Consider the following 17,632-nt stretch of genomic DNA (forward strand, 5'->3'; position numbering starts at 1 on the left):
GTCGGACGGCTTCCCTGACCACCAGTGTCCACCACGGTGTTCGAGGGTTACCACCCCTTGTGGCACCTAAAACCTTGAGGCCGCAGCTCTCCACCGCGTCTTCGACAATGGAAGCTTTGAACATTGCCCACTCCGGTTCAATGTCCCCAACCTCCGCAGGGATGCCTGAAAAGCTCCGCCGGAGGTGTGAGTTGAAGATCTCGCGGACAGGGACCTCCTCCAAACGTTCCCAGTTCACCCGCACTACTCGCTTGGGCTTCCCAGGTCTGTCCAGAGTCTTTCCCCACCCCCTGACACAACTCACCACCAGATGGTGATCGGTTGACAGCTCTGCCCCTCTCTTTACCCGAGTTTCCAAAACATATGGCCTCAGATCCGACGACACGATTACAAAATCGATCATCGTCCTTCGGCCTAGGGTGCTCTGGTACCACGTACACTTATGAGCATCCTTATGTTCGAACATGGTGTTTGTTATAGATAATCCATGACTAGCACAGAAATCTAATAACAAACATCCACTTGAGTTCAGATCAGGGAGGCCGTTCCTCCCAATCACGCCTTTCCAGATGTCCCTGTCATTGCCCACGTGTGCGTTGAAGTCACCCAGCATCACTATGGAGTCCCCTACTGGGGCCCTATTCAGGACTCCATTCAGGGTCTCCAAGAAGGCCGAATACTCTGAACTGTTGTTCGGTGCATATGCACAGACAGCAGTCAGAGTTTTCCCCCCCACAACCCGTAGGCGTAGGGAGGCGACCCTCTCGTCCACCGGGGTAAACTCCAACGTAGTGGCGCTCAGCCGGGGACTCGTGAGTATCCCCACACCCGCCCGTCGCCTCACACCCTGGGAAACTCCAGAGAAGAATAGAGTCCATCCCCTATCCAGGAGTACGGATCCAGAGCCAAAACTGTGCGTCGATGTAAGCCCCACCAGATCCAACTGGTAACGCTCCACCTCCCTCACTAGTTCCGGCTCCTTCCCCCCCAGTGAGGTGACATTCCACGTCCCCAGAGCAAGCCTTTGCTGCCCGGGTCTGGTCCGTCGAGGCCCACGGCCTTCACTGCCGCCCATATGGCAGTTTCAGATACCATTGTAGAAATTCACTATGCACAGTTAACCAGGATTCATTTCAATCCATGAATGAAAGTGTCCAATTACAGGGTAGTTACTGAGATGAAACAAGTAGTATTCAGCTAGTCATGTGGTGCTAACATGGCAGCACCCATGAGGCGCCCCTGACCCATTTAGAATAAAAGAGCTTTTATAAGGTTACTGACATGACTGAACTCTTCATCACACAAGAGTGGTCATGTTTTTATACTTATTGCTATTAAAGAGCACCTATTATCATTTTTAAACGTTCCTAATTTTGTTTTAAAGGTCTCATACAATAGATTTACATGCATCCAAGGTCAAAAAACCTTGCTCATAATTTAAATTGCAGCTTTACACACAACATGAAAGGTAATATTTGAAAAAACATGCTCTTTAATTTCTTTGGGTGTAGTGGTGTGGCATAGTGGGCTAAAGCACATAACTGGTCACTGGCTCGATCCCCACAGCCACCACCATTGTGTCCTTGAGCAAGGCACTTAACTCCAGGTTGCTCCAGGGGTATTGTCCCTGTAATAAGTGCACTGTAAGTTGCATTGGATAAAAGTGTCTGCCTATATATATATATATATATATATATATATATATATATATATATATATATCTCCATCTAAAATCAATTAATAGCCAAAATCTTTCTTATCAAATCTGTATTTACCCTTGTGTGCTGTTCGGGTCTTTTTGGACCCGTTTTGATTTGATTTTATTTTTTATTAAATCGTTACCCTTTATCTTAGTGGTACAAGACTTGGTGATCTTTCCTCCACTAGCTATTTGAACACACACAAACAATCTGGACTTGATTTGATAAGTCTAAAAAGAGCAACACTTATGTTCCTGGTCATTTTTGACCCACCATAGGAAGTAAATGGGAAAAACTAAAATACAGATATTTTTTGTCAAATAAAATCAATAAATCTCACACAGTGCAGAACACAACCTCACATAAATGAAGGGACTATAAATAATCCACAACTCAGAAAACACACGCACACACACACACACACACACACACACACACACACACACACACACACACACACACACACACACACACACACACACACACACACATATACACAGTCCTACAGACACATACAGACACATACAGGTTTGTTTGACTATCTTAGTGGTTGACTTCCATTGATTTCATATCAGGCTAATTATATTTTCTATTTCCAAACTCTAACCATAACCATCACACAAACATGTGCACATCACTAGATGTGAAGATCTGCATCATCGGACCAATTTAAGGCCTTTGGGGGCAACAAGAAGTGGATTAATTCCTAAAATTTACTGTGAAATTGTTCCAGTTATTGCCAACATTTTAAAATAACGTTATCACTCCGGAACAATTGAAAGGGATTTTGTTCTCGTTTTCAATTTAAAGTTTGCCAAAACAAAAAAAATATTTTTGTATTACTTTATCTTTTATTTTTGGGGGTATGTCAGTAGGGGGTGATCTTTAATGGTCACCCCTGTAACTATGATTTTGTACAGAAAACAACTGATAATAAAAAGTTTGTTGAAATATTCACTATTGTCAGGGACATTTTCTACCTTTATGTCAGCACTTCAAACTATGTAAACACACACTGTGTGTCATCCATTTTGTATTTGTTCTTGTTTGCTTTTATTATGCCTACAGTTCGACTATTGTAAGTCACCTTTTTCGGACAAGTAGTCAAACAATTTTTATTTGTAGCTATAGCGCTGTTCACGTCGTTTCAAAGCAGCTTTACAGAAAAGTACACTGTTTTAAAACCTTTAACGCGATTTGCTGTATGCAGTACAGACTCCAGAACACTAGGTGGAGTCGCGTCATTTTTGACCGGATGTTGAGTGTGTTTCATTCAAACAGCGCTGCTGTGTAGTTCAGTGATGTGACTGCGTGCAGTATAGAGGGAAATCATATTTGTTGTAAAATTAGTTTAGTGTGTGATGACAGCAGCAGGAGGAGCAGCGCAGGTGGGAGATGTAGAGGAGGACGCGTCTCAACTCATGTTCCCGAAAGGTGTGATTAGATATCTGTACATCACAACACCTCTATATCATAAATAAACGTCTAGTTGTCAGAACGACAAACGTGGTGACTCGCTTGAAACGACTCTCTTCCTAAAGTATAAAGGCAGTTGCTATATAATTTTCATGTGTTAAACACGCATTGATAACGTGTCTGAAAATTAGTATTTACTATAAAGTCTACCATGTTGTTTGCAAAATCAAATAAGATTGTATGTGTTCATTCTGCTAAAGCAAATACCTAAAATATTAAAAGATACTGTGAATCTGGTGAATATATATATATATATATATTAGGCAATAAAAACTTAATTTGGCAAATACTATATATATATATATAATAGAGTACTGCAACAGAACAAAGTCTGGCATTTCAAAATAAGAGTCCCAAAGTGTATTTCGGGCTTGGCCACAGTGCCATGTTTTGCTGCAATTCTTAATTTTTTCCCCCTAGTTATTATTGGGATTTTTGATGCACAATAAACTGCATCTGCATGGGATTTTTTTAATAAAATGTTTTGCTCTTGTAACATGTGTATGTGCCCATCATAGTAAGGAAGGCTAAGAATGTTTTTTTACATTCTATAAATTGATTTTAAAAGCTAATGGCTGATTAATCGATTATCTGCCATTTCCACCACCTTAGTTGTCATATCGGGTAAATCACCTTTCGGTCGACCTCTGATAATTATTCCAATCTTGTTTCATTCTCAGTTTGATAATTTTCTGTCTCAGAGTTTGAGAATGCAGAGACGCTGTTGAACTCGGAGGTTCATATGTTGCTGGAGCATCGGAAGCAGCAGAATGAGAGCGCAGAAGATGAGCAGGAGCTGTCCGAGGTCTTCATGAAGACCCTCAACTACACGGCCAGATTCAGCCGCTTCAAGAACAGAGAGACCATCGCCAGCGTGCGCAGGTAACCAGGACCTTAACCTGTCCATGTGTCATCCAAAATCACTCACAATAAACTGACTTAAGGAACAGTCACAGCACACCGCAGCTCTTGTATTATCCATTTATGAATAGTTTTTGTAAATTGTAGCTGGTTCAGAGGTGATGAGTGGTGATGTAAAATCTAAAATAACAAGAGTGTAACCTGGCTTATACCACGGGTCTGTTGAATACTTGATTCTGATTGGTTCACGGATTTTCAACGGTGTGCAATTATTTTTCAAGTAAACTCATGAAGTATGAAGTAGTTTCAGATCTTGACCACATAGTGGTTACATATCAATTCACCAAACTATTTCAGTTATTTCAAAGAGCCCTACAGGCTACCACAACAGAATAACCAATTAAAACAAAGTCATTGATTAAACTGAATTGGTTAAGAACGTCAAACAATATCTAAAATATCCTACATTTATTTAAATTACGGTTTAAAAGAGCCCTCGTGCTCCCTCGTCTCACCCGAACTTACACACACTCACACATTGAGACTCGCTAAGAACAAATAGAGCTGCATCTACAGTTTCTATTATCTAAAATAACTTTAATGTTTCAATGTATTTCGCCCTAATCAGCAACTCTCTTTGTAGCAAAGCAATTCCCCTCAACTCACTGCAATTGTAAACAAGAAAAACGAAGATATATATAAGAATGGCGACACTCGCTGCTGCTGAAAATTAAACTTACACTTTGGCAATTTGATGCGATGTTATTCCTGACGAGAGCCACTTTAAACACAGGCAATTCAACTCGCGATTTTTCTCAGTTTCTCTCTTTCTGTCGCTCACACACATGCACTACCTTGTTACTCCAATGCCGAGAAGTAGCGCATCCTCCATTGCTAGTTCTAAAGTGACGTTTTCAAACAAGCAATGAAGGCATGAGCTGTATCAAAGTTAGATACACTTGAGCAGTATAACAGTTTCTATAAAATCTGAAATATCTGTGGTAAACGCCCTCGACCGCCCTCCCCCTCTATTTACACACTCCCACACACGTGGGCAAAAAAACAGAGCCGTCATGTCAGCGCACTACTGCATCTCATTAGGGTTGAAAAAAGGTTTTATTTACAGTGCTATGAAAAAGTATTTGCCCCTTTAATTTTTTTTAATTTATTTCTTACATTTTTTTATATTTTTCATACTAAATTTTTTAGATTTTTTATATATATATATATATATATATATTTTTTATTGAAGCAAAAGTTAACCTACACCTATATTAACTGCCCCCTTAAACTGAATAGCTGGTTGTGCCACCTTTAGCAGCAACAAATGCAACCAAACGCTTCCGATAACTGGAGATCAGTCTTTCACAACACTGTGGTAGAATTTTGGCCCACTCTTCTTTGTAGAACTGCTTTCGAGCATGAACTGCCTGTTTAAGTTCCTGCCACAGCACATCAATAGGTTTAAAGTCAGGACTTTTACTATGCAACTCTAAAACTTTGATTCTTTGAGCCATTAAGAGGTGGACTTACTATGAATCGTATCATTGCTGCATAATCCAGCTGCACTTGAGCTTCAACTCATGGTCTGATGACCGGATGTTCTCCATTGGGATTTTCTGGTAGAAAGCAGAATTCATGTTTCCCTCAATTGTTGCCCTGGCCCTGAAGCAGCAAAGCATCCCCAGACCATCACACTACCACAACCATGCTTGACTGTAGGCAATAATGGGGCATGTGTTTTTCAACATGTATAACTGAGTGGTTGACCCCAGACATTTTGAGTTTCAGAATACTTGTACTTGGTCAATTTTAGTTTCAGAAAAAGTGTGAAAATGCTGTTGAGAATTCACATTCATAACTATGGCTGTGTTTGACAGCTTACTTCTGCAGAAGAAACTTCACAAGTTTGAGTTGGCTAGTTTAGCAAACCTGTGTCCTGAGGCTGCAGAGGAGGCTAAAGCTCTCACCCCCAGGTCAGTTTTAAACATTATCAATCCACCACATTTGCTCCAACAAAGTGTGCAACGATCACATCCCCAGATTCTACACCAGCAAATACAAAATTACCACAGATATTCCCATGTAAGAGGCATGTTGATATAGACAACTTACAAATAGCTAGACAGAAATGTGCATAACATTGCCTAATGTTGCCATCTGCAAGTATACATCATAAATTATTTTTGGGATCTACACGCCAACAGAGTCTAAAATGCAGCCTGAGTAACAGTGATGCATCGGTTCAGTCATGTTGAGAGCATTCAGCACACTGCGACTGATGTTTCACGAGATGTCTTGTGTCAATTGATGCTTGATGTTTTTGTATTCATTCATTTGTTTTATTTTCCTCTTGAGTAGTCTGGAAGGTCGATTTGAGGATGAGGAGCTGCAGCAAATCCTGGACGACATTCAGACCAAACGCAGCTTCCAGTACTGAGTCTTCGGATATCTCTCATTCAGTCCCGAAGGATCTCTCTATCTCTATTTTCACTCCTCTTACTTGCGTAACTCTTCATATATTGACAGCTTTGTTCTTCTGTAGTTGTACTTTTTGTTTATAATGTTCTAGTGTTTTAAAATAAAGTGATTTGGATAATAATCTTTATGATGTATCTGTCATGAATGACCTGCAGCTGCAACAATGTACAAATGGAATTGACAATTAAATGATAAAAATGAAAATCTGAATAAAATGAATAAAATTTTTTTATTCCGAAAGGGTTAAAAAGTACTAACAACTGTAAAACACCTGGAATTTGTTTTTGCAAATATATGATCGTTTTATATTATATTGTATGTATTGATCTCCGTCTCTAATGGTGAGAACAGTCAAGTCACATAGTAAGGTGTATGTTATGAAGTGAATACATGTGAAAGTTTTTTTTTTATAAAAACCTGTTCCCTTACATTGTTCGTTAGCTGAGACTTTTGTCTACAAATATATACGTTTTAAATTAATTTAGAATGAAAAAAAAAAAGTGTCCCCCATCTCAAGAATCAGTGATTTGCAGGTCTCCACAAACAGACACATATTTACATTTTCTAGTAAAACAGCCAATGTCAGTCATGTCAATGTTATTCCTCTTGATTCTGTAGCTGGTGTCCCTTTAGTGGAAATCAGTCTTGAATTGTCTTAAGTTGAATCTCCTGGATCTCCATGAATTAACTTCTTAATTCAGGAATCACTCGGCACTTGTGTAATCACCAGCTATGTCAACATTTGGAAAAACATTTAAAATCCAGTTGTTTGATTTAAAATGACTTTATGACTTTCATCTGCAGAGCACAAATGAAGATTTGTAGAAGAATATCTCAGCTCTGTTGGTCCATACATTGCAAGTCAACAGGGTCCAAATCTTTAAAGCCCAAAACATACATAAAGGCAGCATAAAAATGGTCCATACAACTCTTTTGGTTAAATCCATGTCTTGAAGCAAAATGATAAGTGTGGGTGAGAAACAGATAAATATTTAGGTCCTTTTTTTCCCTATAAATCTTCTTCCACATTCTTCTTCTTTTGTTTTTGGCGATTCACATTATTTGTGCATATCGCCACCTACTGGGCAGGGAGGAGAGTTTATAGTAAAAAAGGACTATTGATCTGTTTCTCACCCACCCAGGAGCAATTCTAGGATCTTAGGGGGGCTCAGCCCCCAATGACACTATTAAGACGTACACATTTAATGTATCCAACAGCTGCATAGATACTGTAGAGTTTTGTTTTTTTACATTGTGTTTAAACTGTGTTGTGTAACTGTGTTAAAAGATAGCCAGCTAATATTTCTAAAGAATATTGTCATGATTTTAAAAATAACCAAAACGGTTAAAGAATTTTTAATTCTCTGTTTATTTAAAAAAAAAAAAATTATAAAAATTAGAACAATATTCAGTAATTTCACAACTTTTATAGAAAGTTATATTAAGCACCAGAAAAACCTATTATTATAATAAATGTCACATTTTATTTGGTCAATATTTAGTGGAGTAATGTTTCTCTGTCTCTCATTAGCTTGTGACACAAGTCTTTTGAATTCGCTCAAAAGAGAAAATTAATCCGAAAAGATATTTATAAAAATGTGGGTGGTTACGGGGGTGTGAAGTGCATGGGTGGACCAGAAGGGCTCAAGAGCTATTTCCAAAACACACAACAGAGATGGCTGAACATTACATTATACGTGGAGATGAAAAAACCTCTGTTAAACAAAATGTGTTTTGGGTTTCATGAACCTTTAATTCATGCAGCCCCTTTTTCCCTTTCTCTTTGTTGAATGAGATTCCTGAACAAGTGTCATGCCCCCTCTACTTCAGTTCTTCAGGAATCTAATGGGGGCATGGAGCGTATTCATCAGTATTCATCAAACCAGTGATAGTCTCCTTCACAGCCCACATTTTAATGCTGGCTTGCTCTATAGTCTGTCTTTACAGTTGGGAAAACCCACCAAAGAACACTTCAAGCTAGTGCCAGAGACTGTTAACTAGAGACAGAGCATTTCTATTGGGAGAAATCAAAATGGCCAACTGATGTTTATAAGGAAGTCCCGCCTCACAGGTAAAAGAGCCAATCAGCTTTCAGACAGAGAGATCGACTGTCAATCAACTTGAGAATGTGCATTAGCTGAACCAGCCTGACAAACAGCATTTTTTTTAGCATGATCCGAGCAAAAGAACCACAATTAATGGTGTGATTGTTGTCAGATTTGACTACTGGTTTGAAAAATGTTCTTTGATTGAAATCTTGAACCGTTTTGGAGATTTTGGTCTTTCCCCACTAAAGTAGATCGTAGCTGCCAGGGAGTGCCAGTCCTGCCCCATTTGGCACCCTAGGAGAGATCATCTAGTATCAAGATCCCCTAAAAAGACTGATTCATTCACAAATTGGGCATCACTTCAAATTCACGAGCCCCGCACTCGTGAGTTTATGGCGGCTCATGGTGGCATACTATCCATACTACTCTCACTGTTTTTTTTTGCCAAACACATATATAAAATAAACAGTAAGAATAATATGGTAGGCATTTAGTACATGGTCTATTTGTTCTGTGGGGGCCCCCACAACACGTCATCAAAACACACAGGGCACATTTTGTTCGACAGATTGAACACATGCTTATTGGTTTGGTAGATCGGCACCCCTGAAGCGATGCCACCCTAGGAGCTCACCTATGTCGCATAATGGGTTGCTGCCAGGAGCGTTCCAAGGATGGCTGCCATGTGGAATGACTTCCCTTGAAAGGGACTTTACTACTGCCTTGCTTAAAAAGTTTGCAGAGTCACTGAGTTTTAGGGGAACTGAAGCCCTTTTAAATAGGGTCTAGCAATGCCTATGCAACCATACCTATCATATCACTTATAAGGACATGGATTTAACCACTGGATGGATTACTTCTATGCTGTGTTTATAGGCTTTTTTGAGATTCAAAGTTTTGGAACCTGTTGACATGCATTGTATACAGAGCTGAGATATTCCCTAAAAAAATCTTCGTTTGCGTTCTGCTGGAGAAACAAAGGCATACACATTATGGGATGGCATGTGGGTGAGTTAATGATAGGAGAATTTTCGTTTTATTGGTGAACTATCCCTTTAAGGGAACTGCGATTTGATGTGATATTTGTTACTTTTCTCAGCGCTGGTCAGAATGGACCAATCACAGACGATTATGCTTACTGGCTAAGGCATTTTATTGAATCACTTTATAGGCACCTCTGGAGTATTTTATAATTAGTATGCCAGATACAAATATTATGAATTTATAGATTTAAACAATTACACTTACTAGTACACACGTGTCTCCATTATGACAAAAATCGCCCTGACATTTGAATACGACTCAATGGAGGATTCGGCTTTGTGATCTGCGGAGCGCCATGCAGGAAGAGACGGATATGGGCTGCAGCTGTGCTCGTGCACGTGGTTATGGTGCGCCACGCGCCTGCGCGCGCTGTGTCCGGCCCGGTGTGTGAATGATGGCGGCGTATGTGGACATACTGAAGAACGAGTTTCCACAGATCGACTCAGAACTCTTCGATTACATCACCGGTACTATCACATTCATATACATTTACACAGCTTGTGCTCAGTGTTGTTGTGCTCGGTTCGGCAGGCGTGACAGAAGTTCTTTAATAGATACAATAATGCTGATGATGTGATGACCATGCTCGGAGTGAAACTGATGACTTTACGACATTATCATTTAAATGATTTAATAGACACGGCAATGATCAACGATATCACCGTATATGATCAACTCACGAATGTAAAATGTGTTCATCTATGAGAAATTGACATCTGTGAAATGTGACAGTGACACCGGTCTCACATTTCCAGATTCTATTAAAATGGTATTCTAGTACTTTAGTAATAATTGTGAAAAAGCATAATGTAATGTAGTATTAATAAAGAGTGCCACGCGATTGCTGATGACGTAAGATTAAATGATGGATATTTATGTGGCATACTAAAAACATCAAAACACTACTTAAATATAAAATTAGACTCTTCATGCTGTCATTGGCTAAAATCAACCATGATTGCTAACAATTCTCCAAATACACCACAGTGTTAGATAGATGTATATTCCATAACATAAACAGAATTGAATAGTTTATTACAGTGGAATATTCTTGTAAGGCTTGTTTCAATAGAAATGAGTGCATGAATGTGAATTCTAGTGAGTATTTATGCCATTCATCAGACATCAAGAATAGTGTCAGTATGAAATGAGATTTATATAATTGAAATCTCTATTATACTCCCGATATCAAAGTTTTACATAGCTTAAATGATGTATGACATGCATTATTGTGCAGGTGTGTTGGGCAGTGGCGGCTCAGATTTCGAGGATGCGGAGGACGTGTTTGATGCCATCGGTGGATTTCTTCAGGATGTTGGTGATAAGAATGAAGATGATATTCGAGAGATCTGCTTTCAGATGTTCAGCTCTCTCCAGCTGTAAGTAATGAGACGCCGATTTATGAACAGGTCTATTAGCTCACTCAAACGCAACCTAAATATGCATAAGATGAATTATTACATACACAACAATATATGTAATATTACAACTTAGATCTGCACAGACAATGAACCGAATGAACAGGTGAATTTGAAGGGATAGTTTACTCACCCTCATGCCATCCCAGATGTGTATGAGTTTCTTTCATCTGCAGAACACAAAGGAACATTTTTAGAAGAATATCTCAGCTCTGATGGTCCTTACAATGTAAGTGAATGGTGACTAAAACTTTGAAGCTCCAAAAAGCACGTTAAGGCGGCGTAAAAGTAATCCATACCACTCCAGTGGTTAAACCCATTTCTTCTGAAGCGATCCGGTTTTGGTTAAGCAAACCAAATTATAACTTCTTTTTCACTATAAACCTTGACATCAGCAATCTTGATTTCAAGCTTGATTACACTTCCCAGTGCTGTGGGCACTAGAAAGTGTAATCAAGCTTGAGATTATGATCATGCCTAGAGACTGCCATGTCAAGATGTACAGTGGAAAATGAGTTAGTTTGGTATGTTCTTACCCAAAATGTATTAGATTGAGCTTCTGAAGACATTGATTTAACCAGTGGAGTTGTATGGATACATTTTATGCTGCTTTTATGTACTTTTTGGAGCTGCAGAATTTTGGTCACCATTAAGTTGTATTGTATGGACCAACAGAGCTGAGATATGCTTCTTAAAATCTTCATTTGTGTTCTACAGGTGTTTAGAGGGGCATTTAAATATGAGGATGCTCATGTAAAACAGAAACTAATATGACATTAAAATGTTTTATCAATGACTTTCCACATTCTCTGAGTAGAATCCATATGAGATCAGTAAAAGAAGCTGAATTAACCACTTAATGATGATTTAAAGTAATATATATGCTGTAGATGATGTACTTTGTCATATTTACCTTTTGCGTTCATGGCACTAATGTGCTAGCATGCTATATGTGACCATAATATGTGGCGATTCAACACTTTTATTGCAGTTTACACTAATCCTACTGCGAAGATGGGGGTATAAAAGAGTGTTAATGGGTAGAATACAGACAAAAGAATGATGATTGGCATATCTTACTTTGGGCAGATGTGTAAATGGCTTTGACTCCTGATGGAACATGATTGAAACACTGAAACAAACTCAAACAAACTTCTTTTTGGCCATATTTTGTCCTAATTTTGACATTGTCTTTTAAGACTAAAACACAAATCTGTGTAAAAATGACCACTGCGTGCATACAAAGCCAAGCTTTTTTATATTTGTTCCATACAGGACTAAATGTAACTCGGGTCAGCAACAGATGTTGTTGGACACTCCAGTGCAGTTATCACAAGTGTCTGCTGACACAGGTGAGCTCAATCATTTCTCAGTCGTACCAGCTTTTAGTTTCTTATTGAATTATTAATGTAATATATGCTAGCGTGATTTTGTTGGTCTTCTGAAACAGTTATGGTTCAGTTTAAGAAGGAATGTGTTTGAAACATTGCTACTTCCAGATCAAGACGAACCTCATTTTAGAAGTGGCTTAAATACATAAGCATGAAAATCCACTTCTATGCTTTAATAATTATCATTACATTTAAAAAGAACCTCTTAAAAACATTTTAGATTGGAGATTTCCATGTCTCAGATGTTTGTTCTGTTTCGTCAGCGTCGTCTGCTAATGAAGTTCAAGGGATCTGGATGGTGAGGAGGAACCAGAATACAGTAAGATCAGCTCTCATTTCACTAGTCTCACTGTAGAAAAGGTTCAAAAGATCAAGGCAACATTATGATGCAGTATGATTTTGATCTTAATAATTGTCTTCAGTAACATTGTTGAGTTTATTTTAATTAGTTTGTTTGCTAGATGCAAAGAATTCTTGTTGAGAGAACTTCTCATTTCTTGTCCAGCTAACTGTCAATTCTCAATACGAGAACTTTCATTCTGTCACCATTTGAATTACTTTGACATGAAGTTAACGGCAATCTTTGCCTCTGAAGAGAGAGGTACTGTATGTCTTGCAAGGCGGTACGTACAATTGTTTGACACAGACACACAATAGACCTCAACACAAAAAGCTTAATAAACATAGGGAACAAAAAACTGTAAGAACAGCATAAATAAAGTCAGCAAACAGCAAAAATAAGCCTAATAAGTCTCATATGGACACGTTCGGAGCATCTCACTGGTATTTAGCATCATAAACGCCACATATTTAGGACGTTGTGACAAGTTAACCTGAAATGAAGAAAGACCTTTGAGATTCTGTTACTTCATTTATATTCTTTATATTTTTGTGGGAGTTTGTCACGATCCTCCGCAGACGGCGTGTGCATCGCGCCAGGTTTAAAAGTGGTTATTCTTCATACGCTCTTCTAGAGCTGTCGTCCATGGTGCAGCTCAGCAAGACGATAAGTGTTCATTTGAATGAGACTCAAATACGCTGTTCATTCCTTTTTTTGGAAAGTAGAATGTGATTGGAATTTAAAGTGCACAATAATCGCAGCTGGATCAAATAACCACGTTCAGATGATTATTTAATAATCACGACAGGCCTACTAATTATGTTGCAATGCATGCTGGGAACTCGCAAATCAGCAACATTGTTCAAGATGAAATAATTTGTGCTGACAACTCTGTTTGGCTTGTTGGGACAACATTTGGGGCAATACTGTTGGTCTAACTTGTTTTTATTTTATGTAGATGCAAAGTAATTCACATTTCGTATAATCTCTGACTCAAAAAAACCCATAAGCTGGATAAAATGTAATAATTCTTTTTTACAGTAGATAAAACAGGACATGGACTTGTTGAAAGATCTTCTTTAGGCAATAATATAAACTAAAGCCTTATTTGGACTAGATTAGTTTTAAATGGGAATGTTGGCTAATGTAATTATTACAAGAGTGTCATTTTATCCAGTGCGACTTTTTACACAGTGCGCGTTCCTGCGCCTGTAAATATTACAGCTTGTTTTACCCATTAAAAACATCCTGTAAAAATAACCCCTGGGAATATTAATCCTGTGCAAATTGAAATGATGGTAAAACCAATCATACTACAATCAAAATCACTGAGATCACATTTTTCCCCATTCTGATGGTTGATGTGAACATTAACTGAAGCTCCTGAACCATATCTGTGTGATTTTATGCACTGCACTGCTGACACACGATTGGCTAATTAGATAATTGCATAAGTTCATGCGATTATCTAAACCGGTGTTCTTAATAAAGTGCTCGGTGAGTGTATATTCTGGATGAACATGATTTAATGTGCATGTCTTTAAGATTTCATGTTGGATTTGGTTAATTTATGTCACAATTTCTGTTGTATTTACAGACATTTTCCGGAAAACTAATCCTATCCAAATTTCTGCGCTATAATATTAGAAGTTACATTTATTAATGCCTTCTTTTAATTTTTTATGTAAGACTGTGGATGCCAAGAAACTGGAGAAAGCTGAAGCCAAACTGAAAGCCAAACATGAGCGCAGATATGAGAAAGACTCACAGAAAACAGCTTCTCCACTGTGAGTATGACCCAATGTAGCTGGATGATAAAATCAGATCACGATGTCTGGCCTTATCTGACTGTTGATTGCTGATTGTCTGATTATTTGAAGGGTTTTGGAAGAAGCTTCGGCCAGTCAGGCAAGCAGTAAGAAAGACACTCGCGTGGACTCATCTGGGAAGAATCGCAGTTATGACGTTCGCATTGAGAATTTTGATGTGTCTTTCGGGGAGAGGTGAGTAAAAGATTACCATCAAGAGATAGTTTCAGATAGTGTTAGGCTGTATTTTCAAAGTTTGCTGCCTTTTACTTTAAAATAATAAATTAATGCTGTAATGTGACACCTCAATGTATTAAAACTGACACAAAGCAGGGCTCGAGACTTTGACTAAATAGGTACTGGTGTGTCTACAAAGTTGGCCAGCTCTCAGTTGGTGCACTGCACCTTTTGTGTCGTGTTTGAGAAACAAATGACAAACGCTCCCACAGAGGAATGAAACAGCCTCCGCTTCTGAGACAGTCAATCTATGCATCTTATCACGTGACTCGCTGTGCATGACACCGTGGAGACTTGCGGCATGTGGAGATTCATGCTACTCTCCACGATCCATGCACAACTTACCACGCGCCCCATTGAGAGCGAGAACCCCTTATCGCAACCACGAAGAGGTTATCCCATTTTACTCTACCCTCCCTAGCAACTGGGCCAATTTGGTTGCTTTGGAGACCTGGCTGGAGTCACTCAGCACACCCTGGATTCAAACTCGCAACTCCAGCGGTGGTTTTTTCTCTTATGGAAAGAAATTGGTACTTTTATTCACCAAAGTGTCCTTCAGTTGATCACAATGTGTAGTCAGGACATTAATAATGTCAAATAATAAAAAATACTATTACAATTTGAATCCTTGACATTCTAGCTGTCAGTTTGTCCAGATACTCGGTTGACATTTCACCCCACACTTCCTGTAGCACTTGCCATAGATGTGGCTGTCAATTCTCACGCACCTTACAGTCTAGCTGATCCCACAGAAGCTCAATGGGGTTAACCCTCTGGGGGTTTTGGACCCTTGGGCCCTGAAGTTTTGACATGCCTTGACATTTGTGCTTTTTTCAGTTGCTTAAAAACACATTAATGGCTAAAGTCTGATAACACTGTATTCAGCACAAACTGGGCTACAATAATATGTGAGCAACATGTGTGTACATGTTTGTATGTTTGAGAAAACAACATATATGCATGGGTTTTGAAAAAAAAAAATTTAAGTCATTGAAATAAGGCCATATAACACCTACTCAACATTTGTCCATAAGACTTTTGAGACAATCTTGTAGCCTTGAGTTTTTGATGTACATGTTTATATAAAATAGCATGTCAACTAATGAAAACCCAATGACTTACTCGTCCGAAATTGTATCCCTGGCTGGATCAAGTCTCTCTTCAAAATACAAATGTTCATGGGAGTACCGCTGTTCTTCTGAGGAAAATTGTAACTCTTCGTCACTATCCAAGAGTTTTCTCACTTGTGTATCGTGCTGTCTTCCAAACATGCAGAAAAGTGAATAACTTTGTTTTTAAGGCACAGTCGGGGGCGTTTACCATTTGATTTGATCATCTCAGCACATTAGCGTATGAATAGCGTGCTCTGCTGGTGGGTGTGATCACATTAGAGATAATTAGCTGAGCCAGGAGAAACTGTAAATCGCTTTGTTTCATACAGATTACATTGCAGGAGAATATTTGTTTTAAATTTGAATGGTTTTATTTAAAAGTAAACATGTCTAAAGAAAGCTTAAAATGTCTAATGTTTGTGTAAGTATTCGCAGAGTTTGTTTATTTTTGTGACGTGTTTCAGATATATGCTCGCGAACCCAGAGACTGCTTATATCTCCTCTTGTTTAGTTGTACATCTGGCCTTCCACATCTCTTTCTGTCCTTGTTAGAGCCAGTTGTCCTTTGTCTTTGAAGACTGTAGTGTACACTTTTGTGTGAAATCTTCAGTTTTTTGCCAATTTCAAGCATTGTGTATCCTACATTCCTCAAAACAATGATTGTCTGACGAGTTTCTAGAGAAATCTGTTTCTTTTTTGCCATTTTTGACCTGATATTGACCTTAAGACTTGCCAGATTATTGCATATAGTGGCTAATCAAAAACAAATACAACGTTAAGCTTCATTTAAAGGGTTAGTTCACCCAAAAATGAAAATTATCACATAATATACTCACCCTCAAGCCATCCTAGGTGTATATGACTTTCTTCTTTCAGCCAAACATAATCTGAGTTATATTTAAAACATATCCTGGCCCTTCCAAGCTTTATAACGGGAGGATATGGTACCTTAGATTTTGAAGCCCAAAAAAGCGCATCCATCCATCAAAAAAGTAATCCATACGGCTCCAGGTGGTTAATAAAGGCCTTCTGAAGCAAAACAATGTATTTTTGTAAGAAAAATATCCATATTTATAACTTCATAAACCATAATCACTGGCTTCCTGTAACGGCCGTCCGAGCGTTCACTGGCTTCCTTTATCCTCTGTGTTTCCACATTTGGGCTGTAAAGTGACTCCTGCCTGGCGCAAAATTGTCAGTATCTTCTCTTATAAAACAGCAATTTTATCATAGAACTTTAATTATTTGTTGACGATTAGAGGACAGGCGTGCTTAATTCATTATGTGATGTGCTGTTTCCTCACAAAAGCTGTTTATTCAGCATACTGAATCATCTTTTGCACAGACATCCTTTAAAAAATAAAGGCCTCTCTCCTCAAGTCAAGTAATTTTTATTTGTGTAGCACAGTTCATAGCACAAATTGTTACAAAGCAGCTTTACAGAAAACCATGCATTTAACAGAAAATGAAGCTGTAATATCTATAAAGTCTTAAAAGTCTTAGTCTTATCTATAAAGTCTTAGTCGCCTCACCAGTGTACCACATGTAGAATCTCAATGGGATTAGAGTCTGTGGATTCAGATTAGATTCTTGGATTCTATCCTTCAGTCAAAAGTGACATGTTAAATTTTAAATATTGCAAGTGTTTAATATGTAGGTCACAGCATCCAACAGTTTTAACAAACTTTTTTACTGCTAAACTATTTATTTAAAGTG

General features: G+C 38.5%; 2 protein-coding genes across 2 annotated transcripts in view; both read left to right on the forward strand.

Annotated features, from left to right (window-relative positions):
- The first annotated feature begins 2,960 nt into the window (after positions 1-2,960).
- On the forward strand, positions 2,961-6,733 carry polr2d (RNA polymerase II subunit D). The gene is made up of 4 exons (XM_052127924.1): positions 2,961-3,134; positions 3,878-4,058; positions 5,918-6,013; positions 6,399-6,733. The coding sequence occupies exons 1-4, from the start codon at positions 3,062-3,064 to the stop codon at positions 6,475-6,477; spliced, it is 429 nt and encodes a 142-aa protein (XP_051983884.1). The 5' UTR covers positions 2,961-3,061; the 3' UTR covers positions 6,478-6,733.
- A 3,230-nt stretch (positions 6,734-9,963) lies between these two features.
- The window catches only part of abcf3 (ATP-binding cassette, sub-family F (GCN20), member 3), a 28,142-nt gene continuing 20,473 nt past the window's right edge, over positions 9,964-17,632 (forward strand). The window contains exons 1-6 of the mRNA XM_052127892.1: positions 9,964-10,077; positions 10,848-10,989; positions 12,304-12,380; positions 12,683-12,738; positions 14,449-14,546; positions 14,640-14,762. Coding sequence (XP_051983852.1) covers positions 10,002-10,077; positions 10,848-10,989; positions 12,304-12,380; positions 12,683-12,738; positions 14,449-14,546; positions 14,640-14,762 — 572 coding nt within the window. The 5' untranslated portion in view covers positions 9,964-10,001. The remainder of the gene's footprint in view (positions 10,078-10,847; positions 10,990-12,303; positions 12,381-12,682; positions 12,739-14,448; positions 14,547-14,639; positions 14,763-17,632) is intronic.

This window comes from Xyrauchen texanus, chromosome 6, assembly GCF_025860055.1.
Source record: "Xyrauchen texanus isolate HMW12.3.18 chromosome 6, RBS_HiC_50CHRs, whole genome shotgun sequence".
NCBI lineage: Eukaryota > Metazoa > Chordata > Actinopteri > Cypriniformes > Catostomidae > Xyrauchen > Xyrauchen texanus.